The sequence below is a fragment of the Takifugu rubripes genome, chromosome 20 (assembly GCF_901000725.2).
Source record: "Takifugu rubripes chromosome 20, fTakRub1.2, whole genome shotgun sequence".
In the NCBI taxonomy this organism is placed as follows: Eukaryota; Metazoa; Chordata; class Actinopteri; order Tetraodontiformes; family Tetraodontidae; genus Takifugu; species Takifugu rubripes.
Genome location: NC_042304.1, coordinates 6155798 through 6183778, shown reverse-complemented (window position 1 = coordinate 6183778; position 27981 = coordinate 6155798). Strand labels below are relative to the sequence as shown.

General features: G+C 42.8%; 2 protein-coding genes and 1 long non-coding RNA gene across 7 annotated transcripts in view; 1 reads left to right on the top strand and 2 right to left on the bottom strand.

Annotated features, from left to right (window-relative positions):
• Positions 1 to 228: 228 nt before the first annotated feature.
• On the bottom strand, positions 229 to 6849 carry tm6sf2b (transmembrane 6 superfamily member 2b). 2 transcript variants are annotated; one of them, XM_011614693.2, is made up of 11 exons: positions 6738 to 6849; positions 6442 to 6547; positions 4710 to 4813; positions 3535 to 3632; positions 3347 to 3450; positions 2808 to 2890; positions 2594 to 2718; positions 1981 to 2082; positions 1816 to 1908; positions 662 to 781; positions 229 to 570 (listed from the first exon to the last, which is right to left on the bottom strand). In XM_011614693.2, exons 2-11 carry the CDS (start codon positions 6519 to 6521, stop codon positions 334 to 336), a joined length of 1146 nt encoding a protein of 381 aa, XP_011612995.2. In that variant the 5' UTR covers positions 6522 to 6547; positions 6738 to 6849; the 3' UTR covers positions 229 to 333. The 2 variants fall into 2 exon arrangements, with proteins under 2 accessions (XP_011612995.2, XP_003974063.2); XM_003974014.2 differs by having other exon boundaries at positions 6442 to 6550; positions 6738 to 6804.
• Positions 6850 to 9136: 2287 nt separating this feature from the next.
• The window catches only part of sbno2b (strawberry notch homolog 2b), a 40047-nt gene continuing 21202 nt past the window's right edge, over positions 9137 to 27981 (top strand). For 2 of the 3 annotated variants that reach the window (XM_011614696.2, XM_011614694.2), the window contains exons 1-4: positions 9138 to 9304; positions 15550 to 15770; positions 18309 to 18397; positions 23450 to 23570. In XM_011614696.2, coding sequence (XP_011612998.2) covers positions 15663 to 15770; positions 18309 to 18397; positions 23450 to 23570 — 318 coding nt within the window. In that variant the 5' untranslated portion in view covers positions 9138 to 9304; positions 15550 to 15662. Of the gene's footprint in view, positions 9305 to 15549; positions 15771 to 18308; positions 18398 to 23449; positions 23571 to 27981 lie in introns of all 3 variants that reach the window. The other variant, XM_011614695.2, reaches the window with a different exon arrangement.
• LOC115247159 (uncharacterized) lies at positions 18248 to 21232 on the bottom strand. Of its 2 annotated transcripts, none has more exons than XR_003886209.1 (3): positions 21094 to 21232; positions 20828 to 20951; positions 18248 to 18387 (listed from the first exon to the last, which is right to left on the bottom strand). It is a non-coding gene; the product is annotated as an uncharacterized lncRNA (long non-coding RNA). The 2 variants fall into 2 exon arrangements; XR_003886208.1 differs by having other exon boundaries at positions 21081 to 21189.

The window sequence follows — 27981 nt, the reverse complement described above, 5'->3', positions numbered from 1 at the left end:
GGAAGTTTGTGGTAAACGTCGCAAAGTTTGAAGAACTGGTCTTGTCAACTTCTAGACACTAAACAATAATAATTCTAAGTAAAAACCTCCAGTTGTTTTTTTGGGTTTGTTTTTTTTACAAAAACTGACATTATTCTCCAGCTGCCAAGACACACTACACAAACAACCGAAACAACATTTCACTTTTATGCACAATAAGACAACTGACTAATGCCCTGGAAGCAACCGCGGTGATCAAAATAAGCTTTTATTAGGACACTTTGAAAGATAACAGTTCCATAATTGATTCCTACAGATGAAGGATTGTTGGAACTCTGAGGCAGAATTATCAGCTTATTTATCTTTGTACTTGGTGTCTTTCTCCTCGCTGTTCGGCAAACCCGTCTGGCCAGGAAATGGGGCGATCTTGAGGAAGAAGTAATGGTTGCTGTAAACGCGCAAGGCCACCAGGAGTGGCGTGACTCCGTAAAGCAGGTTAGCTGCCAGCACAGGCCAGAAAACGTCGCTGGGAATACGAAACGGAGCAGCTGTGCGAGGGTGCAAGAAGCCCCCGATGTGGGCCCACTGACACTGGAAACAAGAAGAGGACAGAAACAAGAAGAGGATGCTGCCGTGGTCTGGAGCATATGATGTGACCTGTCCAGTCCCTTCCTGTTCTTACCTGGATTACTGCTCCAGCGAAAAACACGGTCCAGTCCGGCATCCATGTGCATCCAGGTTTGAGGAGCCCGTAAACGAAAGCTCCCAACAGAGGTAGTCCGTAGAAGAACAAGTGCAGCATCTGTGATCGGAAAGGCACCCTTGTTTTAGTTATTGCTCCTTATTTTTCTCTCAGCGCTGCAGATAACCAATCCAGGATTGAGGTCACTGGGTCAGAGGCAAGTTCCTCACAGGACTCACACGTCACATCTACGACATCTTTCCATAATCTTTCCTCTTCACTGTTGCCAGATGTATTTTTGAAGCCTTCCTGACCTTTAGCTGAAACTAAAGACTTTCTGACCCTCTGATTTCACTTCTTCTCGCTCCCTTTTTCTCCACCTGAGGTCACCATGAATCTGCCGTTTCGAATTTAGCAGCGCCTAATCCAGCGTTGCCAACAGACTCGCAGAACCTTTGTCCTAAAAAAAGCTGTTCGCATGCTGCACACACCCCCCACCCCCCAGCGAGGGCTTTGGGTGAAGGATTAGCTTATCAAGTTCTCACCACGTGGTTGATCGGTCCGATCAATGGATGGTTTTGTGCCTGCGCTGCAGCAACAACAAGGTCTTTGGATAACCTATCGACGGAGGTGTGTACGCTCAGCACAAGATACAGAAGGATGGCGCCAGTGCCGGGGTCATCTGGACCAAATAAAAGATCAGACAGCCGCCGCGAGTCGCGGTCAGAATCTGTTATCCATCATCTTTGTCTCGCAGGAGAGACACGGCGAGACGAGATGAAAAATGCGCGGGCGCGGCGACGATGAGCCAGCAGCAGCCTCAGCAAAGGTCTGCGTCTGTCATGCTACGTCTGGATGGCTCTTGACCCCACCACAAGTACGTAAACACAGCGCTGAATGCAGGGGACCGTTATCCAAGCTACCGCACCACTTTGAAGGCGGTTCTGAAGTGCAAAGGTGAAGGCAACATGAATCTACGCTCACCCGCACCAAAAGGCTGCGGCTGGAAATTCATCATAGGAGCTCGTGATGAAGCGGCTCATCTGATGATTCTTTCTTGTGGAGGACGGTCCTCTGATAGCAGCTGGATCTCAATATATAGAGATGCAGCCATGATAGCGGGCGCAAAGAGAAAAGTTAAATAAACTGCTCACCATGACTCGAGGGAAGCCCACTGGGTCCTTCAGGTAGGGTTCATAGTGCTGAAGGTAGACACCGCAGGCCTCTAAAGGGGAGTCCATCGCCACCTGTGGACATTATAAATGAGCTGAAATTAGATTTGAACTAGATCGGCGCGTACAACGAACATCCCATCTCACCAAGCCTCTGAGGACGGTGAAGGCCATGGCAGCCAAGAGGAGCAACAGCAGGATCATATCCAGGGGGCGCCAGATCAGCTTCATGGTCTGAATGTGCTGGGCCTGTGGGGGCGACCAGCACAGAGCTGTTGCTGTTGCTTCTTTACATGGTAGAATAGTAGTAATATTTTTACTAAAGTTGTTTATTGTCCTATGAGTTGAGTTAAAGTCCGCATTTTAGCACTTAAGCTAAATGCTGCGCGTTGATAGAGCCACTGATATCTTCATTATCACAGCAATAACAAAGAAGGGACACAAAACAACACATCAAGTATAACTGAAGGTGCAAATATGTATATATTTAAATGTGGTGCTTGATGGTTCGGACTGTACAAAACGTCTTTAAACTTGTGTCTGAACATTTTAGCACCATTTCCTGGCAAACTAAGCATCATTTGCTGTTGATGGCTATGCCTCAATTCCTGCCATCAGAGCCAGAAATTGCAGCTTATAAATATTGATGACTTCATTTACTTGCCTTTTGTCATTTATGAGCGGCATCGCTTTGACTTTTCTGCAAACAGTATTTCTACCAAACATTTCCGAACCGACTCGATTAGGAGAGATAGCTCACGTTGTACCCGCCGATGAGTGGTCTGTCCTTTGGCTTGGTAAATAATGCCACAGCTCCCCACACAGGAAAGAGGAGGAAGACGAAGTTGAGCCAGAAGGCCGGGCGGATCTCTGTTCCATATTTACCTGCGAAGAGAAGAGAAGACCAGCTGTCGGCTTCCGTTCACACGTGAAGGCACCGCGGACCGTTAAACTTAATCAAGAAGTGGCCCCACCTGTCACTATTCCAGCAATGAACACGCTCATGTTGGCACAGAGAGAGCCGGCCCAGAACAAACCCAGGGTACGGTACGCTTTCCTGCGCCGAGAGCAACGGAGATTAGTCTATAACCTCATCCGTGAGGTAAATCATGTGGAATTCAAAGGGTTCGGTGGTTTTCTGAGCTGGTAGAAAGCTGGTTTGAAAGACTTCATCTCCGTCATGTCTGCCCCGCAGCGGCGCTGGTTCTGCACTAATGAATCCCCTAATTGCACCCAGGAGGACCATCTGCTAATACTCTTTTATTTAGGTCGTTTTGTAGATCATAGGTGATAAATACGCTCAGCTGCACCTTTCAAGAAATCAGTGATATTTTTAACCGAACCGGGACTTTACAAATTATTTTTAGCTATTAATTAAGTCCAAAGCGCAGGACGGCGAAATAAATGCGCTTCAAACACCACGGCCTGATGTTCTAGTGCTGATTCCATTATGATAAGCTGAGGCGGGGCTGTTCACATGGAGAGCGGGACGGATGAGGTCGGTGTGTCCCACCTGTCTGTTATCCTGCTGATCATCACCAGGTACATGATGAAGTGGGCAATCCCGTCCCAGTAGCACATCATGATGGCGTACGCTGTTCCCAGATATGGTTCCCCCTAAACAACAGCAAACGGAACATCCAGCACATACAGCATTCCCTCTCACAGTGCTGTGATGGACAGATGGACAGATGGACCTACTGTCTTTTGGTAGAAGTCCATGAAGCCGGAGATGATGCCGTCATACTCCAGCGCACTCACCAGGTCGATGACGCAGGTGAAGGAGAACTCGGCAAAAACTGCAGCAGTGTGGGGAAATAAATGCACACAAAGAGCGTTAATGTGCAAATCTCAGCCCAGAAAATGACTAAGGTGTCTTTTTAGGTCCATATCTGTCCCTTTTTAATAAGAGCTGGGGATGTTTTCCTGCAGCTTGTTTGGTATTGATTTACGGGGCCGAGTGGGGAGAAAATGAAGTCAGCGGCAGTGAAGTGGGCTGCAGGCATATTTATGGAATCCACGGCGAAGAGCTCTCCGCTATCAGGGGGAGCTGGAGTGGCACAGCTGAAATGTGAAGAGCGGAGCCGCGCCACTGACACTCGAACGCGTCGCTCAAATTTCCCAGACGTTCGAGGGCCGCCGGGACCCGTTCGAGCACGTGTTGCAGAACTTTGGGTCTGGGGAAGATCACGAAAGGCTGAAACCAAAATTCCTCAGACTTTACATCGCTATGAAGGACACGGACGCCTGTCGGCTGATAACGCGGGCTGGAGCCGCTGTATCACACCCGCTCCATCAACCTGGCCCTGCTTTGCTTCCCCTGTCTCTCCTGTAATCCTCCACACAACCAGATTTTTATCTCCTGCATCCAACAGGTGAGATAGCAGAAGGAGAGTGGAGGGTGGGGGGGTTATGGCTGTCTATCATTGAGATGTTCCTGCCCTCGTGGCTGCGGTTCCCCTACCCAGCGCTATCGCCGCCTGAGGCGTGGCGCCGGCTTCAGCCGCAGGGGTGCGGGTGATGTGGAATCTCCTGGGCTGGAGACAGGGACAGACGGGGAAGGCCTGTTCCTGCTAACGGGGGAACACTGGTGCACTGGTGCAACAGCTGCCCGCGCCCCCGTCTGTGTTCCGAGGTCACCTCTTAACCCTTCCACGGCACGGCGGCGGGTCAGGGCTTCCTGCGTCCTGAGCCTGAGCCTGAGCCTGATCAGTCTAAGCAGCTTTGTAAATGTCACAAGGAATCACAATCGGCGCCATTCACGTGCCCCTGGAAGTGGCGAAATCAGCCCGCAGAATGTCGCAGCGCGGGGATTAAGCTGCAAGGTCAGCGCGTTTGGAAACGCGTTACGAAAGGCTCAGATCCGTGTTAATTACCAAAGAATAAGACGTCTCTGGGTGGGTTGCCACGGGTGATGAGGAAGTAAAACAGAAAGACGACCACCAGCACGCCGGCGCCGATAGCCAAGATGACATAAGGCCTGTGTGGGGGGAGAGGGAGAGAAAGGAAAGGGGACTTTTTAGTGGTTATCCAAAGAAACAAACACATTCACCGCATTCATTGGAGACCTTCTCGCTGCTGACGGCGCACTTCTCGACATCGCCCTCTGATTTTCTGCTTCGTTCTCTTTACTAATTAGTTTCTTCCCTGGAACTTGACTCGGCATTGTTAAATTTTGCAAATGATGATGAATGGGTAGAGAGATGAATGGGGGAGGGGGCGCCTCACCGCAGTTGGCAAAAAGAAGGGAAGGGGTCCAAATGATGGATGTATTTTATCTTAGAGAGCCTGCAAATGTCAGAATATTCCCACTGAGGCCGCCGAGTGGATTTAATCTCCAGATATCTTTCTGAGTGCTTTAAAAAGCCTCATAAATTTGTGTGAGAAACCTAAACCAGCTTCTGGTTTGCCTTTGGTTCTTCTTTTCTATGCATTATATATGTTAGAAGCAGTATCTGAAATTCCCAGTAGCTGGAAATCACAGCTTTGCTGGAGTGTAATCAATCACAGATGGGAGTGTAGGAAGCAGCGAGGAAAGGCCGCGTTGGCCCAGCATCGCCCTGCGTGTATGCTGGTCAAAGGTACATCTGCAGCGCTCCGGAGGAGACAAATGTGTGTGTGGTATCTGCTGGTAAACAACATTACAGCCTTGGAACGCCGACGACGTGTGCTCACAAGAGGAAAACAAATGCAGCCGGAGCAAAGGGAAGCTCCCTGGTTACCGCTTCAGCTCAGCAGCACAGGAAGATGAACGCAGGCGTGCTGTTGATCTGCACTCAATTGTCTTTCAGCACAGTCTGCATTGAGTTTCGGCACCCACAGAGTAAAAAGAAGACACAGAAGTGTGTTTCCTGGCAAAGGTCAGGCGAGAATAGAATGAGAAATATTTTGTGATTGAAAGTGAGAAGGAGGAGTTGAACGTTTGTCCTGTTTTAAAACTATTTGAGCTGTTGTTTTGGGATTTTTTTTTCAAACGAACTCAATAGATCCACCATTCCTCTTTAAATACCCTCCTTTTGTTTGCTCTCCTATTCAGAAACACTGACTTTCTGCCTGCCGGTATAACCTCCACGATGAAGCAGCAAGCGGACAACAGTGACATCTAGCGGTCAGAAGCCGAACTTCTTTTTGGGGGGTTAACTCACGCCAGCAAGTGTGTGATGGGAAGCAACCCATTAACACAGCAGCAGGAAAAAAACGGAGTATAAAGGAAATAAAGTTTGTAATTAAATTAATTTAATCTGAAAAGTTGCATCTTCCGTTTTAAATCCTGTGACCATGTCTGTTGCCTGTTCTCTCTCTTCCACTTTAGATGTTGTAGTAGTCTGAGCTAATCAGTTAGATAAGGAAATATGATTTTATATATATGGTCAATTTTCTGACCTCTGTTATTTTCTATTAAAGGATGATTGCTATTGAAACGTTTACGCCTTCGAACTTTGACGTTCGTGGTTATTTTGCATTTTAATCTATGATGACACTAGAATTATACTTTTCACTGCACATTTCGTGCTTATAATGTTGCTATATTAACCTTTCAGCATTTCTCTTCTATCTATTACGACATCATGGTCAACGAACAGTATAAAATATGCAGAAATTACTCACTGTTGTAATTCTGGAATTGTGTTCATGGCATAAAGAATGCCGAGGGCAGAAAAGGAAAATAAGAAGACTAAGGTCTCCATCTCTTCAGGATGCCTCCCACACAGCACTGCTGGGGGGGAAATGCACTTATCAGATATAAGTACACACTTTTGTGCCGCCACAACATTAATATTTGTTAAAATCACGTCTAATAAGACAAATCAAATCCATTCCTCTGGGTAAAAATATAATTATCTGACTGTCATAAAATGAAATGCCAATTTTGGAAATGGGAAAGAAGCGGAGCGTGCTCTTACCGTCTGGCTACCCTCCTGGTGGATTAATCAAATTTGAGCTGGCCTGAGGCAACCATGCTCTTTACTGGGAGAATAATGAAGGGGAGACAAAGAAGCTTTTGGTTGCATAGTTATGCAACTTGATTTTGTGAGAGATTACCATAAATCCTATTAGAGAACATTCTTTTTGAGCAGTAGCATTTCAGTCCACAATAATGTCTGTTCTTTACTTCATCTTTATTATAAAGTGTATGACTCTTTTTTTATCATTGTTGTTTCGAGAAGCCTTGCACTAAGTCTGTGGGAGAATCAAATAAAAGGTTTTTAACTTCTTTCCCGAGGTTTCTCACATGCCCCATGAATCGTAAGTCCGGATTCGACTATTGTCAGAAACAAACTTACTTGTAATGACAATGAACTGCAGCTCAATGGTCTAATAGAGATGATTTATCGTATGCATTTAAGTTCACTACTTTTGCTGACAGGAAAAGCGAACAGATTTTGTCATCAGAAAATGCCAAAATTCCTCAATTTGTTAAAATCTTTTGAATGGTTTTTGAATGACAACTTGCTACCAGGGACAGAATATTTTAAAATTACCTCATTTAGACAGCTGCAGAAAAAAATGTGCGTTACCCGTATTGTGCCAGCAGAGGGCGTAAAAATCCCACATTACAAGGAACTCTCCAAAATGAGCCAAATGGACCAATACAGTTGATTTCAATTAAATTCAGTTAGAGTTAAAATGAAATTTAAAAAATTACCTTAGTCTGACCTAAATGAGTAGTAAGCAGTGTACGGGACAAAAAGGCCTAGCAAGGATGCAATGACAAAGCTCTTACATCTAGATTCGGAAGTCAAAACAACACAAGAGAGTGAAAGAGAAAGCATTATACTCTGCCAACATCTCATTCTAACAGTACACCAGACATATGCATGCACCCCCCAACCACCCCCCCCCCCCCCCCAGCCCCCACTGACACACACACACATCCACACAGAACCACTCCTTTGCTTCCCGCCACCCTCCTTTGTTGGGAAAAAGCAAGGATTGTTATACCAGGAAAGCAGTGGCAGGGTGCGTTTGCTGGAAATGATTGGAGCCCTTCCAGTTGTTCAATAATGTAAAATCGACTGATAGATGCCAAAATGAGACAGTGACCTGCGGGAGGGAGATATAGATGTGCACTATTTAAAATCTAAATTGAAAAATGCTGTTATTATTTGCAGGGGAGTAGTCTGCTGATTTGAATAAAACTATATGAGAGATTTTTTTTTTAATGCATTTGTGTCATTTGCACATAAATTATGGATTACATGAAGAATTATAGACAGACATTGCAGTGGTATTGTTCTACATACGTTAGATTTTATGTATATATTTAATGTACATCTGCTTTGAAATGATGTGTAATCAATAATGATATTCTTATACATAATTCCCATTGCCCTTAGCCATTCAATTTCATTCTGAATTGCAAAATTCTTTATAGCAGCAGTGGTGGAACCATTCATTTGCCTCCTTTTATAATTGATAGAACAGTGTCAGTAAGCATTTCTCATCTTAAAATCAGAGACTGTTGCAAATGTTTGTTTGCATGTGTGAACTATAGTGTAACTATTAATTTGTTTTTATGTAATAGAATAATAAAATACCCATTTAGGGATGCAGTTCTTTTTTTATCAAATCCTAGGGGAAATACTTCTGGAATGGCTGTTAAAAGGGTTCTTTGTTGTCGTTTTTACCCTGCATCTTTTGACCTTAATGTTTAATTCATCTTTTAAGATGTAAGGTGAATTAGACCTTAAATATTTAGATGAAACAGGTGGTTTACCCTGCATTGCAGCAGTTCTCACCATGAGTAAAAGAACTCCATGAAGGTTTTATCAATAAACGTAAAAATTTGTTGGGAAATAACTGTAGCTTAATAGAATGTTGCATAGGTTCGCATTATTATAGAATAATGCAAATTATTAGCATGCTAGAATACTCAGAACTATTAAATGTGGTTATTTCTAAGTTTCCTTTACGTTGTTGCCTATTAAATGAAGATCCTGCCAGAAGCCCAATTGGAACAACGAAAATGTGATTAAGAGCAACATACCACAAAAACGTCCAAAATGTACTTTGTGACTTTATTTGGAGTATATTCTTATACTTTTTGACTACTGTGAGCTGCTAATCAAATTACAGTTACTTTGCATCCCTGGATAGATTAATTTCTGGCCTAATTTCCATTTATAATGTTCTTGTAGTTATTACGTTGTAAATACTAGTTAATATGTGAGTGCAGGAGTTAATAACAGAACACTGTAGTTTATCAGTCAACCTAATAAAGATTTGAATTGAATTCAGCGCGAGGCCGACTGATCTGCTCGCGACCATCCACAGGGACTGCGCGTGACGACAGCGGCGGAAATATTTTTTCGCTATTCAAAATGGCACCGTCTCAATCAGGAAGTGGGGAAAACAACTAAGAAGAATAAGTTGGATAAAAATCCTTATTTCTGTTACTTTGACGCCAGTCGTCGCTTAACGACAGCGTTTCCGATCGGGGTCTGGATTGAGAACAAACGATACATCTAGGGTAAGCGCAATTCGAGGAATTTTATGCGAATGTAAGCGATAGTTGCCTTTTAACAGACGCGTCCTGGGCAGCCTCTCCTAGGCGCGCACGTTTTCTTCGACGGGTTATGCCGGGGTTTAACAACCTATCCCGAATTTAATGTTATTATAGGGGGTCGTGGGTCGTCCTAAACTTGGTTGACACTATGGAGAGTGCGTAAACTGTACGGACGAAGGATGACGTGACGTTATTTATATTTTATAGTCTCTACGCCACATCCATGAAAGGCCAGGAGCTAGCGAGGCTTGCTAACTATAGCCACTTAACAGAAGACTACCTTGTAATAAGATTCCCCTGTGATATACTCCGGCCAGAAACACAACTCGCTTATAAAAGGACGCTTTAATTTCACTATTCGAATAGTAACGCTTGGGCTTGCGACACACTTTGGTAGTTTCACAATAGATTTTATATATTTCTCTTTTCTCGTCTAACGAGAGGGAGCGATCTTATTTCAAAACAGTGTACAAATCGAGCATACCCGAACTGGGGGAAAAAAACGACTTAAGGCTACGTTAGCCAAGATAGCGCAATTAGCTACCACAATGTGCGTTGTTTTGTTCATCGAATCCCCAATCTTGTGGTGATTGGTCTCTATACGGCACTAAATGATCAGTTCAAATACATAAATGAGACATCCTTCGTTAGAAACGTTAGATTTCTCGGTAAAGGTTGGTTCGCGTGTCTGTCGCCAAGCTAACAGTGGTGACTGTAACAGTGTACCATTGAGCTTTGAGAGAGCCTTTGTGCTGTTTGCTGACCAGTGAGCCCCTTTGGCTTCCTTGGGGAAAACCACGGTTAAAATCTCTCAGGAATTTATACGCGTAAGTACTATCATGTGTATAAATTCCTGATACAGTTTTTAGGCAGTCCGCGTCATGCAGTCCGTAATTGTGACGCGATTATGTGAAAGGACTAAACAAAAAATAGGATATTCACTGGTGACTGAGATGGGTGATCGCTGGGTTCCCCCAAGCTCTGGAGGAGATCAGCTCCTGATGCCCGACTAGCATTAATATCGACGTGCTGGATTTGTTGGACACCATTTATGAACTATTCTGTTTGTGCAGCGTTCCAAGCGCTTGTGTTTGAGTTCCAGTTAATCTTATCCCCAAAAGGCTCCATTATACATGCAGTTTAATCTGTGTGTGCTTCTGTATCATTGTGATATGGCAATAAATACAGCCAGGTAGGGTGTAGCCTGTGAAACCATCGGGGGAGTGTGTTATCAAAGCCTATGTAATGACAGATAGACAGAAGTGTATAATCTAAATGTAACAAGCTTTTCCAGGTGCTGTAATCGGGCTGAGTCAGAAAGTTAATCGTAATAAATAAAAATGGAAGGAACAAAATGTCCCGTCAGATGCCGAATTTTTCCACTGGGTGATTGAGGCAATGTTTAAAGGACCCCCCTTGATCAATCCCGTCTTACTTCCACGTTTACAGTGCATGCGATGCCCGTCGGCGGTCACGGTCGGACTTTGCTAAGTTTGGCCTTATTGGCAGACATCAAGGTGTGTGGAAGATGGTTGAAGTGTTGGGGGACCAGGGAAGCAGGAGTAAATCCTGTGGCGTGAATAATGGCTGCATTTGTCGCTGTGGCGTTCCTTCCTCACATATCCCAGCTTCACCTCCTGTTCTGCTGTCTCTCTCCTGAGTTCACATTAGTCTGTAAATGCCAATATTTGTTTCCTGCCTCACTGATGGATGAGGAACACTGCTGTAAAGGAATCCCTACAATTATCCTTGAATGTACAAGGTAAATACAGAGCAGCACCAAACATCAATATCAGTGCTGGCCGTGTGCACCGTACATCCTAAAACCTCCCGTTTGAAAACTGAAAGGGTTCTATCCTCAGAACAGCTTCAATAGGACCGTTGTTCCGACCTTGTAGTTATGGGGAACAGTTTGAGAGCAACACAGACTAAAAGGAAGCTGGCTGTAAAGTTTGCAGCAGGCTATGTGTGTGTGAATATTTGGCTTTTGTCATGCATGTGGCAGGTTTTTCTTTGTACACAACAGAATGAAAAAGCACAGTTGTGTCTGATTTACCACACCACTGATAGCAGATAGAAACTTACTTTATGACTGAGAAACCCAGTGGAGTTTCTTTCATGTTTTTCAGTTGCATTTTAATTGGGCTGGATAAGCATGTAATTAAATCGGGCAGAAGGTCATTTAGTCATAGTTTGCCTGATGTGGGTTTGTTGTGTTTTAATATTCTAAGTGAGGTTTATGCCCTCCTGCTCTCTGTGACCTCATCTCCCTCATCTCCATTGTTTTTCTGTTTACCCCTTTTTCCCTCCCTGGCCAGTTTGTGCCAGTGATAAATCTCATTTATGGCCCCTAGGTTGATTAGAGTGAGCGTGAAAAATGCTGAGTGGAGGAGGGGGAACTGGGATAGTAATATCCTGGATTCTGTTGCAGTTTCCTGGAATTGGGCCTTCATTAGAAAATAGATCATGTGTTACCCATGTGTATCAAAATCTGAGCTATTCATTTATCTGGAAAAGGCCCGTTGACATCATCCTGCGATCTGAAAACACTGACGTCAAGCAGTTCGTTGTCCAGAACGGCCATGGACAAAAATGAGGGTGTGTTAAACTGTGTTTTCAGATATCAGCTGGACTGCATTTTTAGAGTCCACTCATTTCCAAATATCAGCATGTTTCAGGATAGCCTTCCTTGCCATAGAAAACAACCCAAATGTATTTGTTTTAATTTTCCCTTCTTGTGAAACAACTTAGATTGTTAGTTAGTTAGTTGTTTTCCTTTAACCCACCACAGCTCTTTAGCCTTAGTGCTCTTTGCTGCTAAACGATTGGCATTTTTGCTGTAAGCCAACAACCGGTCGGGGCTGAAAATTTAGTTGAAGTGACCTAATTTTGGTATTCCATCAAATGATTATGGTTATTTTTACTATTGTGTCTGACCTATTTGGACTGTGCTTCCACAGCACGATCCCTCGTATATAACAAGCACACAACAGACATTCTTGATATAACAGAAACAACAGACGTGCTTCAGGACTCGGCAGACGGCAGAAACAAAGGACGTTAAACAAATAAATGCTCGGATTTGCAGCCTTCTCCAATAGTTCTTATTGTTGGAGCTGGAGGCCGTTTGACATTTTCACTCATCGCTGACAGTGGAAAAGTAATAACAGTGTAGACGGATGAAAAATCTGATGCATCCGACAGATCTGGCAGGACCTCCACCTCCAACTGCTCTAGGATAAACTATGAATATGAAGAACGTTAGTGGAGGGGATTTTTGGACAACTCGTGGCGCATTAGGACGTTCTAGAGAAGCACGTTGTATCGCACTACGGCCGAAAAAACTCTTCTGTTCAAACACACGATAGCAGATCTCACATGTAAAAGCTCTTCTCTATGGACCTTATTCTCAGGGAACGTTTCTCCATCCGGAGGATAGAGACTATTCCGGGATCTAATGGGAATAGAGGTGCACGTTGAAACATTACTCGGCAAATCACTGTGAAAATGAAGGGATATTTGTTGTTCCTGCACCGAGGCGAAGCTTTGATAAATAATGCAGAACCAGGTTAAAAGATTTTGGAAGCTGGTGGTTTCTCACTCATAGAAGACCATTACTCAGAAAATGAAAGATTAAATCTGCAACTGATCCCACAAAGCAGCGATTTGAACTGTTCATTTGTGCCCCCCTGATTCACTGGAACTCTTTATCTGATGTTGCTTCTCTTGTTCAGTGAAAGTTGAGCCACAGCCCCGACCAGCTTCTCTTCATGCCGGCTGTGGTGACCCCCTGACTGCAAGCATCCTTCAAACAAGCGGATTATGTGTTACAACGCCAGCCTGTTTGAGAATCTAGAAAGGGATGATTTCAACTTCTGGGTTCTTTTGGGGCATCTGAATCAATTTTGGGTTGTTTCTGTAATTAGTGTCGCCATCGTGCCCCCGTTTGCTTGCTTTGATATTGTTTCAAAACGTTCTTCATGCAAGTTTTGGTCGTAACCTTAAATGATAAAGGCGACCAGGTGGTTTTTTCCTGGTCCGGTTATATTTGTGTCGGTGTTTCTACACGCCATGGTTTCTTGGGCTCTTCCAGGACTCTCCCGTGGAGTTCCTCAGCCTCTTCCTCTCCCTTCACCCCCCTTCTTTGTCTCTGCCCCTCAGCTGGCCGGCCTGTCAGTCATTATCATACTATCCCTTTCTTTACCACGGGAAAGGCATCATTGGAGCCACAAAAACTCAATTAAATCTCCCTGTAATGGATAAATCACTTAAATGTCTCATCCAGCGGGTGTTTGTGGGCACAGTGATACTCATCAGCATTGCAAAGTGGAGCTGAATGGCCTCTTGGACCGAGTAAATGAGGTTGTAATTAATTGCTATCCTTTTGAATGTAGGTCTGTGTATTATCGAGTGTAAATAATTGAAACGTCGGCTCACGTGTTCTACATGCTACAGCACATTTCAGAGCGCGGGCGTCATCAGCTTCGAGATGGCTAAATTCAGTGACAATAGTTCCAAAAGTCTTCTTTTAATCGTTTGATATGGTTTCAGATTTACTTTGATCATGTACAGAGAATCCTGGCATACACCACAATGCAGGACCAGGTCTTCTGTGTGAAGAGGCTCATTAATAATCCAGTATGTTAGGATGACAAAGCCTGGTCTGTCCCAGGGAAGTAACACATTCTTTTTATTAATATTTCATACGCAGCAGGTAATTCAATGAATGTGCCTCTGTATCATTTCTTGCATTATTGTGCATTCGCGACGACGGCGACACAGAAAATGATGTGAATTAAAGACCCCGTGAGAGCCGACGACGGCTGTGTCCGAACAGACTCCTGACACGCAGCAGAGACGGTCTTGTTGCCAGTGGAGGTTCTTATCCATCAAAAGTGGATGTTTTACCGCGTGTGGTATGCTCAGGTAATTGGCAGTCTGAAAAAGAGCTTGAGATCCAGCGCAATAGGCACTCCTGACATTTTTACTGCCACCTTGTCCACAGCACTCGGGTCTGCTCGGTGCTAACCTGATTAGTTCTGATGCTGATTGGCTGCGTTGAGGTTCAGTATATCAGCACTCGGCAGCGTGTTTCTAAGCGTGTTGGCTCGGTGGTTCTCCTCGTGAGAGTTAATCATGACTTAGCAGCTTAAGGAAGTCACACTCTCTTGGATGATCCCCATGTGCTCGGGCAGACATTGACACTGAAAATAATTTAAGGCCATCCAAACACAGCCAATGCAGTTACCCCTGATCTACCTCAGGTACCGGCAAGAACATTTTGTCCGTTGGCTGTAAATTCAAATGTGTTTTTGTGGTGACAGTGACAGGACCAGTTACTACAGTTGTACAGCGTGTCAGGCAGGCCCATTAACCCATGCAGCGAGGGAACTGGCATCAATAGAGGGGAGACTCTATAGCTAACTAAATATCCGGTGTTTCCTGTCCTATAGAGATGATTTATGTCTTTTTAGTTTGGCGTGTTCTGCATTTGGTCGTGGTTTCTTGTTGGTTTGGAAACAAAACTCAGAAATCCACCCAATTCCTATACAAAGATGAATATATTCCCAAATAAGAAACAGGGTTTCACTGGGAAGACAAAGAACTTCAAACTAAAAGTAATTGACATCATGGTTTAACGATTCCTTTCGACATGATAATTGTCTTGACGTTATAACCAAGCGTAAGATCCCCTGTGTTTTATATTTTAGTTGATGCTGAAACTCTTTAGGCTCACCTGATTGAATTGGTACCGAGCCATACATGTAAGCCATGTCCAGATGGATTAAAGCTGCTGTTGCTGCTGAGCAGCCCTGCAAAGCAAGAAACTTTCTTCCTGTTGTTACTACTGCTGCATTTCTGGCTGCCGGTCTCTGTTTTCCTTCAATGTGTGTTTGTAGCAGATCAGGTTATATGGACAAACGTTCTATAGTTCAACTTATCTGATATTTGATTTGCATCTTAACAGTGTAATTATATCACATCTAATATGGTAATACATGTTTACATAGCAGGGCCTTTTATTCATTTCAGTCTCCTGTGTTCTTCATGGTTTAAAGACCTGTATGTAGAGTTCAGTTGTGAGTTCAGTTGTACTTAATGAAAATGCTCATCCCAGTATCAAAACTACCGTGACCCTTTTATTTTTAGGTTTTGAAAATGTAAATGTCTGTAAACGTCTTTACAGTCTGCCTTTATTCTTTTCACAGGTCATGGAGAACATTTACCCTTCTTAGAGGTATTATTTTGTGCACAGCAAGCACGTGGGTGGCAGTCTGGGGGTGAATAGCCTAAGTCAGCTGGTGGTCATGTGTGCGGTCTGATGCCCATCCTCCACTCAGCATTGGCCATGGAAGAGGAGAACTACCTGCATCCAGAAGGCCCACAGCTGGACAGCAGCTTGTTCTCAGTGGCCTCCTCAAACCTGGAGGTATGGAATTGCATTTCTTTTCTATGTGCTTTTCACAGAGGTTTGGCTGTATAGAGAAATAATCATTATACGCTGACTGTCCAGTGATGGACAGCTGGGGAGGTTGTGTATCGGCTACCATACAAATACATCTTGGAACACATCACCTCGACCATTGACGTCTAAAACCTTAATCTGTGACTGGAGTTTCAGGTTGGGCAGCATAGTTTAACACGATGAGCTGTTTAATCTCTATGCAGAAAAGGAAACATTTTGGCCATTTTGCATCGACCACACAAACTCCACATTGTTGAGAGGAGATTTCAGACACCAGGCTGCTCAACTGAAGTGATGAGGAAGAGCCACAACTAGGGCCAGCGAGAGCAAATTTCTTGTTTCTCACAGAGACTCTTGGAACCTCCAGATGGCCGAAAAACCCTCTTGACTGTGAACATATTGCAGCCTGGAGTGAGCTTTTGCATTCATATTGGAAGATTGATGGATAGATATATATGAAATTCAACTTTCCAGCAACTCATTAAAGCTTTTAAACAGCCACCACACTTCCACTCAAAAAATAGCACACTGGTATCAAGGCTTGGAATAAAAGAGATTAAAAAAACTGCAAAATGGCACATGAAAATTCCAGTTAAAATTGAATTAAAAGGAAGATTACAATTGTGCGGTTGTGGTCGGGGTGATATGTGACGTGTGTATTTCAGGTGTATGTGTAATTGTGTGATTCAGGAGGTGCTGAGCAGTGCTGTGGGGACGATGGAACTCCTGAAATGTTCAGTTCTGCTGTGTAGTAACAGAATCATCCACTGTGGCTGCCCCTCAGTCACTCCCGGAGGCTGTGGAGAGGGTGTCTGCTATTGACCATGATAGCTTTCAGTTTGGTCAGTGTGCTCTCTCCCCCCAGATGTTAGTGGGTCCAGTCTCCTGCCCAGCACTGACAGATGTTGACCCTTGATCTTCCAATGATCAAGAGCAGATAGGTTTTGCTCATAAAGCAAACTGCATTTCCTTGGTACCTCTGCCAAGGTTATTTGACGACTGGTGTTTTTTTGTCTTAACAAAATGCCCGAAAAACAATTTGTGAATAAACTTTAATGAAATTTTCAGGAAATGCTTTTAATGGGTCAAGGAAGAGGCATTTAAATTTTGGAGGTGTTACGGATTCCAGCTTTGACATTTGATCTTCCACCGATTAAAGCCAAGAGCTTTGATTGTGAAGCCCCCCTACTGTTATACAATATTCTACACTGTCTATATGTGTATATAATATACACTACAGGAGTAACCCAGCTGCTTGTTTTCAAGTGTAACCACCTCCATTAAAAGAGGACAGTTCGGCTCTCTCTCCGACTGCCTTGATTCACTAATTGCAATCATATTCTATAATCTGTCACCTTATTCAGTAATCCTTTCACCAATGCTAACCCTCGAATACAAGACGAGCAATATTAATCTTTAAAAGATGAAAACCAAGGGGCTTTGGTCATTAAGCAACCTATCATGCTATGTCACTGTGTATCATTACCACCTGTGTATACAGGATAAACACGGAGTGCTTTTTTCCTCGCATTACTACTGCGCCCTGCTCTGTCGTATACCGATGGTGTCAGTTAACCTCAACCTTACCTTGAAGACTATTGTTGGAGCTGTGAATATACCCTTTAAAAACCTAGTCTCTATTTCTTCTTTGAAATTGTGTTTTGACCGACACCCCTTCCTGTAAATCAGATGAATCGGACCTAATCAAAGACGAGTCCCCATGAAAAATCAGATCTCACCATGGTCAAACGGGGGTTTTTTGCTTGGGAGTCGTTGAAGCAGTAGTTAATAAAGTGAACAAATAAAATGGTTTTTTTCCCCATTTGCTGCATCTTTTGTGTCATTCCTTTCTTGAGGAGAGATTTGTGCAAATCAGATCATTTTATAAAGCTCCTCTGTGCAAGGTCCTGAAAGTAGCACATCTAAAGGCAATACAATTTATGAATAATTTACTCAAGATAATCTGCAGACTGTTGGAGGGATCATTCTGAATGAGCTCTTTCTTTATACATCACTAAACAAAAGGAATGTGCATCTAAGAACGGCTTACAGGCCTGTGCTTGTGTCACGGTCAGTATGAACATTTATGGCATCCATTTCTGAGTGACCGTGTCAGAGATTTTCATTGGGTATTCTTTCATTCTCTTTGAATAGATGTTGGGGAAAACCCTGTATATAATATACATTACAGCATGTTATTGCAAAATTGCGCTTTTGAAGTGATAGTAATGAAAATCAGATGTGAATAAAATCAGTTTTAAAAACCGCTCTGCCCCAGTAGTCTTCCAGCCCCAACAATTAAATGGAATTGAACACCAAAATTCAAACCATGCCCTCAAAATGATCTTATTAATTATTCCTATCTCATTTTAAGGTGAACTGACATGATCAAATAAAATTGGACAGGTCAAGTTACTGCACACAGGGGTTATTATTAGTCTATTAAATTTGTGTTTTATGTATTGGCCTACTGTGTGACAGTTTATTCCTCTTTTGTTGTAGAATTCTTTGTATGCCCCCTCTGGTTCTTGGGGACCTCGTTCTCAGCAAACTGGATACAGCATACGCAGCCCTATGCAATCTGGAAACCAGTAAGTAAAGTGCTCATTTTAAAAAAATATATTGCATTGATAAAGATGAATACCAGTAAGTTTGCTGACAACTGGAAAACCTGCACAGTTATAATTAGTCAATTGTATCTACCTATAGTTACGGTCAAAAGCTTTGATGTTATCCTCTTGCTTTTTTTAGATTTAGACATTTTTGTGCAGTACTTCAAAATTCATTTAGAATGATGTAAAATATGTCACAGTAAAGGATTTAGTGAATCATCTTTCAGCCCTGTAGCACAGGAAGCCTGCACAGAGTTAATCCGCTCCTTTGGTTGAGAGCTGTGAACCAGCTTTGCTGTGTCAAAAAGCAGCCGATACTCTCAGGTTCGTCAAGACCTTAGCTGTAATATCACTATCATGTCCCTGTTAGCTGTAGGCCCAGCATGGGGATTTCCACTCCGAATGATTGTTACCACTGAATGTTGCATGATCATTTTAGGAACTCAAGATGATATATATGACCATTATGATCATGTTACCACCTTTCTATTTTTAATTCACCACTCACAAGTGCATCAAGTAATTTTACTGCTGTAAAGAATATGGAATTTAATAGTATTCAGCCTAAAAATATCCTCTAATATATGTTGAATTCCAAGCACATCAACAAACATCAATCCTAATTTAGAAACCTTTGGTTATCTAACATTACAGCAGTTCTTAGAATAATATGAACGCGGTGTCTCGCTATGGGAGGCAGCCTCCCACAGCCCTGATAGAAGCATTTATCTCAATCCACCAACCCTGATTGGCCAGTGAAAGGTGTTCATCCGTGCTGAACCCAATAGTCCCATCTACTACAAACAGTGCATGCGGAAAACACCCCCTCAATTCAGCAAGCAAACCTCCTCTCTCCTTCCAACAAGAGGGGTTGTCTTGCGAGTTACCTAGCTCATATTATTCAAAGAACTGCAGTTATGTTATAGCATACAACCAAACGTTTGTCTTCACAATGTTCACTTGGTTTCTCTCTATGAGATATGGTACCTCCCGTATTGCCAGGCAGCTTATCGAACAAGTACTGGCCAGTGGGGAGATTTCCTAAGGTCCACTCAGGACTCAAAGATGGTACTAGCCACACACGTCCCTGATACAAAAGCATGTTATAACAAAACAAAAGTCAAAGGCGTGGACCACTACGCTGGTAACCAAAGGCCTGAACAGACACTCCCCTTTGAAAGAGCCCAGGCCGCAGCCACCCCGCCAAGTAGAGTGCACATGCAACTACGCCAAAGCTATAGCCTCCACCACCTGGTGGGTGAGGTGCTGCTTTGTGACTGGTTGAGCCTTTCAGAGTTCAGCCCTGGAGACAAAGCGTTGATTGCTCCTCATAATGTGGTGTCCCGTCCATATAAGAAGGTACAGTTTGAACTGGACATAACTGGAACACGAACCCACATCTTTAGGTACAAAGACCGGGTTGGCCTTCAGAACCACACACATATTCCCCAGGGTGAGCTGAGTGCATGAAGGGCTCACAGGGAACACATGGATATCACTCACTTGCTTTGCAGAGGCGAGAGCCAGTAACAGCGCTGTCTTAAGAGATGGATGTTTGAGACTCGCTCCCAGCAATGGCTCAAATAGGGAGCCCTTTAAACCCCTCCAGAAACACCCCTAAATCCCACGGAGGCGTCGGCGGAAGATGGGGAGAAGCCTGCACGCGCCCCTCATAAACGGACCCACCAAAGGGTGTTGGCTCGCTGTTTTGTCCCCAAAGCCTGTATGGCAAGCTGCTACAGCTGCCACATAAACTGTAATGGTGGAAAAAGTTTTGCCTCCCTCAATCAGCTCCTGAAAAACGACAGTATTGCTGGCACAGAAGACTGAAAGGAGATGTGGTCCCATTCGAGACACCACTGCTCATACACTTCCCATTTAGGTTTCTACAGAGATCTAGTGGCGGGAACCCCGGCATTTTGGATAGATGCAACCATACCCGAATGGAGCCCAGCAATGGTAAAATTGAGCCACTCACATTCCAAGCCTACATTGCAATAAGCTCTTGTGTGGGTGGAAGGGGTAGCCGAGGGATTTACAGTATCTTTCATGTCAGGGTGTGCAACACTTGACAGCACAAACCCCCTTGACAGTTTATACTGTATAAGCTACTCACCAGGACATGTTGGCCTGAGAGGAATGGGAGGATGTGTTTCAGGGACCAGAGAAAAAGCTAGGAGGTCGAGAAAGTTTCTGCGAAGACTCTTGTCATCGTCCCCTCACAGACCTGCTCTTGTAATTGCCACACCAGCTGGATATGCTGGCATCCTTGGGAACCACTTTCTCCCCCTGCGACTGACTCTGAAATGGGCAATGGCAGCATGGGACGCGTACAAAAAAGCCCAAACTGTGCATCAGGAAACGGCAGGATGCTTGACCCAGGGAGAGGAAGGCTGTCTGGCCACTCACTTATTCTTTCGTGCCTGGGAGACCGAGGCTGCAGCGGTTGGCGTTGGTGACAGGACTTTTGTCGAGTTGGGAGACTTTCGATGCCAGCCGGCTCCGGGCTCCTTCCTCAGCGAAGGAAGGGAAGCTGTGGGCGAAGACAAAGCTTTCAAGGGAACTAGGAACACCAGGGGATACCCTCGTATGGTCAACACAAGCTAGAGCACTACTGGGGGAAACTGGCTGTAGCAAGCTGGTGTGCTTGGGAGAGGAGTACCTGGTGTCCTTACTTAGCTCAACTGATTCAAGCGTCTGGTTGTGGTGGTGGGGTAAAAGGAATTCCAACGTGGAGATGCTGGAAAAATGCTAACCGGTACTGTCTAACCGGTACTGTCTGGTTTGAATTGACATGGCAGAAGCCGCAGCGTGACACTCGTGTCTGGTCAACAATTCAGCTAGTGAGATTTCAACACGTGTTAAGCTCTCAAGGGAGAAGAGGTTTTGAGGGGCTGTTTTCCACATGCACTAGTTATAGTAGACCGGACTACTCGGTGCTCCGGGGACAAACACCTTTCACCGGCCAATCAGGATTGGCAGTTTGAGATAAATATCAGGGCTACAGTAGGCTGCACCCATAGCGAGACACCAATTTGATGTCATGTTAAAGATGTGTTTTTAATGAGCCAAGGTTCTTCTTAAATTTTGGTGATGTTCTGGATTTCAGGGGGACTTGTGCACTTGATCTTCCAAAGTTGAAAGCCAAGGGTGCTTTGATCATAAAGCAATCTACTAAGTGATGTAACTGTACTACCTAAATAGAATGGGCGTAACACGTGGGGAAATTGCTTGATTCTCAGAATCATTCTATAATCTGTCACATCAATCAGTAATCCTTTCACTAACCCTTAAATGCAAGACAAGTGATATGCAGTGGAAGACAAGCTCATTGAATGTAGTTGAAGTAATTCTAGTATTCGTTTTGGGTTTAAGCCACAATATGTGGGGGGTGAGCTGCATGGTGCAGCTATTTTCGAGGTAATGGCCATTGGCAAAGCAGCTCATGCAATACAGCGAACTGAGCCGAATTGTGTAGCAATATTCAAAATAAAAGCAGCAAAAAATATTTATCAGTAAGAATAATCCTTTTTAAAAATCAGCAAATTTGCTGGCTGCACATGCGTGAGTAGTTGGAATGTTTAGTCACAATGTCTCAGAATTTACTGGCAAAATATGACCATTCAGATGGAGTCTGGAGCCCTGATGTCTAGTAGTTGTTGGCAGATAATATTTTTGTCACTGACCTCATCCAGAGTCAGCTTGTGCACATAAAGCTTTAGGTTGGTCATGCAGCTAAGCAGTCTCTTATGCCCCTGTGTTTGCCTGGCTGACGGCTGCATTGGCCTTTTTCTGGACAGACAGCATTTGCAACTTGCATGCATGCATTTCTTTTAAACTAGCCTTCAGCAAATTGCTTTCTGTTTTCCCTGCAATCATCACCCTGACCACATAACTTGCTTCAACTGCCACATTGGCTTCTTTGTTGGCCCTCAGGAAATGCAGTGCAGAGCAGAGATGCCTTTCTTTAGCTTTGCAGCTCATTTTCTCCTCGCTGTACCCAGTATTTTACATTCTCCTCCACATGCCTAGGTCGTATTTCATCAGCATGACAATCTTTGCAGAGTTGACACCGGTCACTGGATTCAACAAAAATAACAAATAACCTCCTACTCTTAAAACTATCCATATTTGACATGAACTTTTTGTTTTAGACAGCAACAGTATAACCTTTTCATCGAAGAAGAACTTTTTGTAACCCGAAAAACTGCAACTAAATGACCAACAGTGTCAGATCGGTGCATAATTACCCACTGTAATTGTGCCTTGTTCACACATGCTGTGTCTTACAAGCAAGAGCAAAGCTGTAGCTCTGGTTTTACAAACTCTTTTCATGCTATTTAAGTTTGAGAGCTGATTGGTTAAACAAGCTATGATTTATTACATTACTCAGCTTGCAAAAAATGAAGGAAAATATGCAAAGCATTAATCCGCTCTGAACTTATCAGCAGCTCCGTTTATCTTCCTGTTGTATTTTGCACAAGTTGGCTCTCCAGTCGTGTAATATTTAGAAAAGAAATCCACTTCTCTGGATGGCTTTTTGTGAACCTTAGATTAAATACATTTTCTCTTCTGCTGTGCTGAATTGTAAAAGCTAAATAGGTCATCCCAGAGTGCCATCTAATACGTTTTACATGGGCAGGGCAAACCTCTGACCTGTTTACTGAGCTACTCTGGATAAGAATATGATGATAAAAAGTTTACTTTCAGTTTTACTTCAGGTCTGAGGCCATACTGCTGCTTACATTATGACTGCTGTTACACATAAGGAAACTGAAAAAAGATAGTCTTCTTTATTTAATGTAATCTTTTAATTGAGACTGATTATTACAGATTTAGACCACTTTTATCCCCAGGAAGGACTAGCCTCTTAATTAACTGGTATATTGGATCTTTCATTTTCTACTGATCTTTTTCTTCTGAGGGAATATTGGTTTGGTAGCATCAGTTATATGTTTCATTGATCTTAAACTATTTTAAACGCATGCTACCTACAGAAGTCACTAAACTATCTGATCTTTTTCTCTTTAGGCAATACCACTTGAACAACAGCACTACCAGCGCCACTACTGATGTGCACATGGACATGTACTGTGGTCTCCCCGTGGACTTTTCCAGTTTCAACCTCCCCAGAAATGGAGATTTTACCCAGGTCAGTGTTGCTGAAATAATTAATAGAGTCCCCAAAGTGTAACTGGGGATTAAACCCACGACTTTCTTGCTTCCTGGTCATGTTAAGTAGCGGTAAATGGTTATGTAGCATCAGACGTTTTACTCTAACTGTATAATATGCTTCTCTGTCCTGTTTGCCTTATTAGTTGCTTGTGTTCGGGTGCCGTATGCAATAAGAATAAAAGATTAATAAGGCTAAGAAGGAAGTTTCTGGGTTTGAACTTTGGTCCAGGTGAGAGTTTGAATACACTTTAGGCTGAATAGTCTGTTCCCTTCACTGGATGAGCAACCTGCTCCAGGTACACTGTATTTACTGCCTCTCACATGATGCCTACAGGGGCAGGCGGTGACAACAGAAATAAACATCACCGATGAAGACATTGCTAATACTTAGTTACGAGTGATTTGCCAATTCCTGAAAAATATTTTTGATATTTTCACTTGTGCACAACCAACCAGACCAGTTGTACAGATAACCACATTAATTAAACGCTAAATAGGATTAAGATACATAAAGTTGCAGGCTACATAAAGTTATTTGGCTCTGTTTTAACAAAAAATATAAAGAAAAATTGCTTGCCAAGTGCTCTTTTCCATACCCGTCTTTTAACATCAAGGAATTCAAAGGAATTTAAGGAATCTGTAAACAAGCAGCTACGTCTGAACAATGCTGTCTAGCCAGGATATGGGAATGTTTGGTTAAAGGTCAGACCTGAAACTTTTGTCTTTTTATTTCATTTGTCTGATCAATTTGTGTCTATCAGTGTTGTTGCAGTGTATCACACTTCTGATGATCTACTCATCCTTTTTTGTTCAGCCCTGCATCTGATGTATTTCTGAAAGCAATAGTACACACACCACTCACACACACCCACGCCAGAGGCAGTTTAGTGTCTCCAGTCATCCTAATGTGTAGACACGGGAACAAGGTAAATACTGCGCATAGACATGCTCAAACAGAGTTAAACCTGAAATCTTTTTCAGTAACACAAAAGAGCTGCATGGCAACCTAGTTATAGCATAATAAAGAAGTGGATCGGTACATGTATATGGAAAATTTGGGGAAAATACGGTATACCTTGAAAGTTTTTTGGCGTCTGTAGGATGTAGGATGACTTTACGTAAAAGTCCTGAGACTTTGTTTCCATTTGCCTGCCTCCCAATTTCTTGCTTATCCTATATAGAGCCCAGCCTCCCACCCGCCTCTTTCATCCTGTGTTTTATGTGTGGTCTCTTAAGCTTCATTTACCATAGAGCAGCATGATTAAAGGCCACAGTTGACTAGATAACTGCTGTGGTGTCTTCTACCCTGTTTAAAGCCATTTATTAAAAGACTCTGCAATCTAACAGTTGTCAACAGGTCCACACTGCTTGTCTGAAATCAGGTGATTCTAGTGAGACCTAATTGGTGCAGCACAACGGTTTGAATGAAGGTGCATCTCTAATTGTCCAAAGAGGAGATATATCAGGCGTTTTCTTTCATTTCCTACACGATTCATTCATTCATTTAATCATTTGAAATGGGACGGATAATTAAGAATCTCTGCACCCCTGCATTGACATTGAGAGGAATAGCTTTTTCTTCAGTTTTAACAATTGATGATTAATGACTAATGATTGCTAAATAAAAATCTTTGTCAAATATTTTACTAAGGAGAAATATGAGGCTAATTCCACTGTAGCTGCCACTCATTTTCATTTACTGGCAGTGAGGTTTTCAGTTTTTCAGCTACTTTTTATTGGTCTGTGTTACAGTCAAACTGTTTTCCAGAATAACCAAAAGTCGTACCACTTTTCTTTTTCTTACATTTTATAACTGGTAGCGATCTTCAGATAATTGCAGTTGATTCTTTTATTTTAGTGGTTTGATTAAAGCTTAATGATTAGTTATGATTTGGGCACATAGTCCTAATCAAACCCTGTAAAATAGGTCCACAAGAAGTAGGATATATGGAGGAAGAAACACAAATTTAATGCCCCAGTTGACTCTGATTGAAACACTTAAGCTTTTATGAGCTGGATTACTGGACGTTTATATGAGGAACATTGTGAGTGAACACCTGGGTGACCTGAGTGTGTCACCTGGATAGTCAAAGGGCGTGTGATTGATTAATGCTAGTTATTAGCATGTTTTAGTGTTAATATTAGCACACATTTACTTTATTTGTGCTTGCACTAAATGTGCGATTCATATGGGATTTCCCTAATTTTGTCATCTTGTGTTGTCTGGTGGGTTTTCACTTCTATACAAGTCGATATGTGTGGTCAGGCATTTGTGATAGATGCTGGCTATACTGTATTGTCTATGGGTAAAAAAGTCCCTGTTAACCTGTCAACAAGGTCCGTATCCTTCACAGAGTAGCCTTGTGATGGCTGGTCAGCTTTCTAAATCGGGGAAAGGTTTCCTTTTCATTTTCTTGAGTTATGTTTTCTAAGTAACAGATATTTAAGCTCTCGATCCCAGCAACAGAATTATGAACTGATTGGCTTTGAAAGTAAAGTACTGCATTTATCTACACAGATTAGTGGTATAGTTTTTGACATGCTTAACCCTTGCGTGGTGTTCGGGTCTGTGATTAATTAATTTTATCATTTTTCTTTTAATAAAAAGTGAAAACGGGTCCCACAGACCCGAACACCACACAAGGGTAAATACCCATTTTGAACCTGTTGTGTTTTTAACTCTGCTTTATGAGTGTGTGGCATTCACAGTAGAGCTGAGCTGTTTTAGTATCTGTGTTTTAAAAAGCTGTAAAAACCTTTTCCCCAGATTTCGCATTCGTGTCAGATAGAAGGAATTGGCGTGTTTTGTTGTGCATTCTCAGCTGTTTTGTTCAGATTTGGACACTCCCTGACATGTGAGGCACGGACAGAAAATGTAAGTCACAGGGCCATCATGAGTAATCCACCACCCCCTTTCCCCTCCTCATTTTCCCCCTCTTTTTCACAGCCATCCTGCCGGGCCGGCACCGATTTTGTTCCACTGCCCCTCCACACACAGAAAACAAGACTTTGTTCTTTGCTGTGTTGAACCATGCCAGTAAAGAAGCATTCATTTGTGACTCTGTAGAATTATTATTATGAGAATTTATTTTGCCAGTTGATGAGCATACGAAACGATTGCTTTGGGTCAGTTAGCCGTAGAACATGTGGGGAAATGTGCAGCTAATCAGTGTGAATTGAATACACTCAGAGGGACACACCTACCAAAATTTTTACTTGATTTAATTTTAACGTAAAATCTCATTTTTGATATGAGGGTTAACAACGCTCTTGTAACTATTAAATTCTTCAATTGTTATTCTATACTGTGTATTGTAATTCAGACATATACACATGCAATATTTATGTCTTCCTTGTAAAAAATTCCCTCAAAATATAATAGATAACTGCAACAAAATTTCTTAGAAAATTGATATGATAAAAAAAGTCCCAAATCGGGCAATTCTTTCCCAAGAACTTGATAAATATGAGTTGCAGAGTCTTTCTTTGCAGGCTCGAGACAATAATGATCGAGGAATGTTGAATTAAATAAAAATCAAAGGTTTGTCACATGTTGAATATTCAACAGCATGAGAGAAATTAAAATCGTACTGTCTAAGCATTATGCAAAAAAAAGTCTTGACAAATACTGTGAAGAGCAAACACACCTACCGGTACCTTAATTTGAAAGTGCAGCTCAGTCTAAAGCTCGACATTAAGGTTAAACATTCACTGAACTCTTTGGGTGTGAACAGTATCCTGCAACATTCCTGATACACAATTTGAGTAAAGGTCAGCTTCTTTCTTCCTTTGTAATTGTGATAGCAGATGGGCATAATGTTACTTCCTGTAGGCACGCATCATTTCCCAACAGGACTGTTATCTGTCAGTGAATCTGGATCAGCTCCAGAGGCTAAAAAGTTGAGGGACAACCTTGCTAATATAGACTAGCCCACTTTTGGTTAGTGGTAACTATGAAAGTAAGCATGGATCTGAAATTTTAGAGGCATTGGCACAATGTTTTACCTGTTTAGTGTATCTGCATATTCAAAAGATGCCCATTAATGATTAACTCCTTCCCACTGATGGCCTCCATGAGGCACATGACATAGTCATCAGGGAAGGATTCCCACTCGTCCAATGATGACAACATGGACAGGCGCCTCTCCGTCTGTGTGTGTGAGGCTTTCCTTCAGCCTCGCCAAGATGGACCTTACATTACCTTGCTATACTGAGGTGATATCATGGATTCCTGGAAGCAGGAGAAGCAATGCCTGCAAATAGATCCCTCTATTCCATCAAAAGTGATAAATCACATTATTTTCATTTTTAAATACCACATTAAGTTCATTTATGTCTGGCTCTCAGTTAGCATTGCTGTCATGAAGAAACTAATGTGATGGGATAGC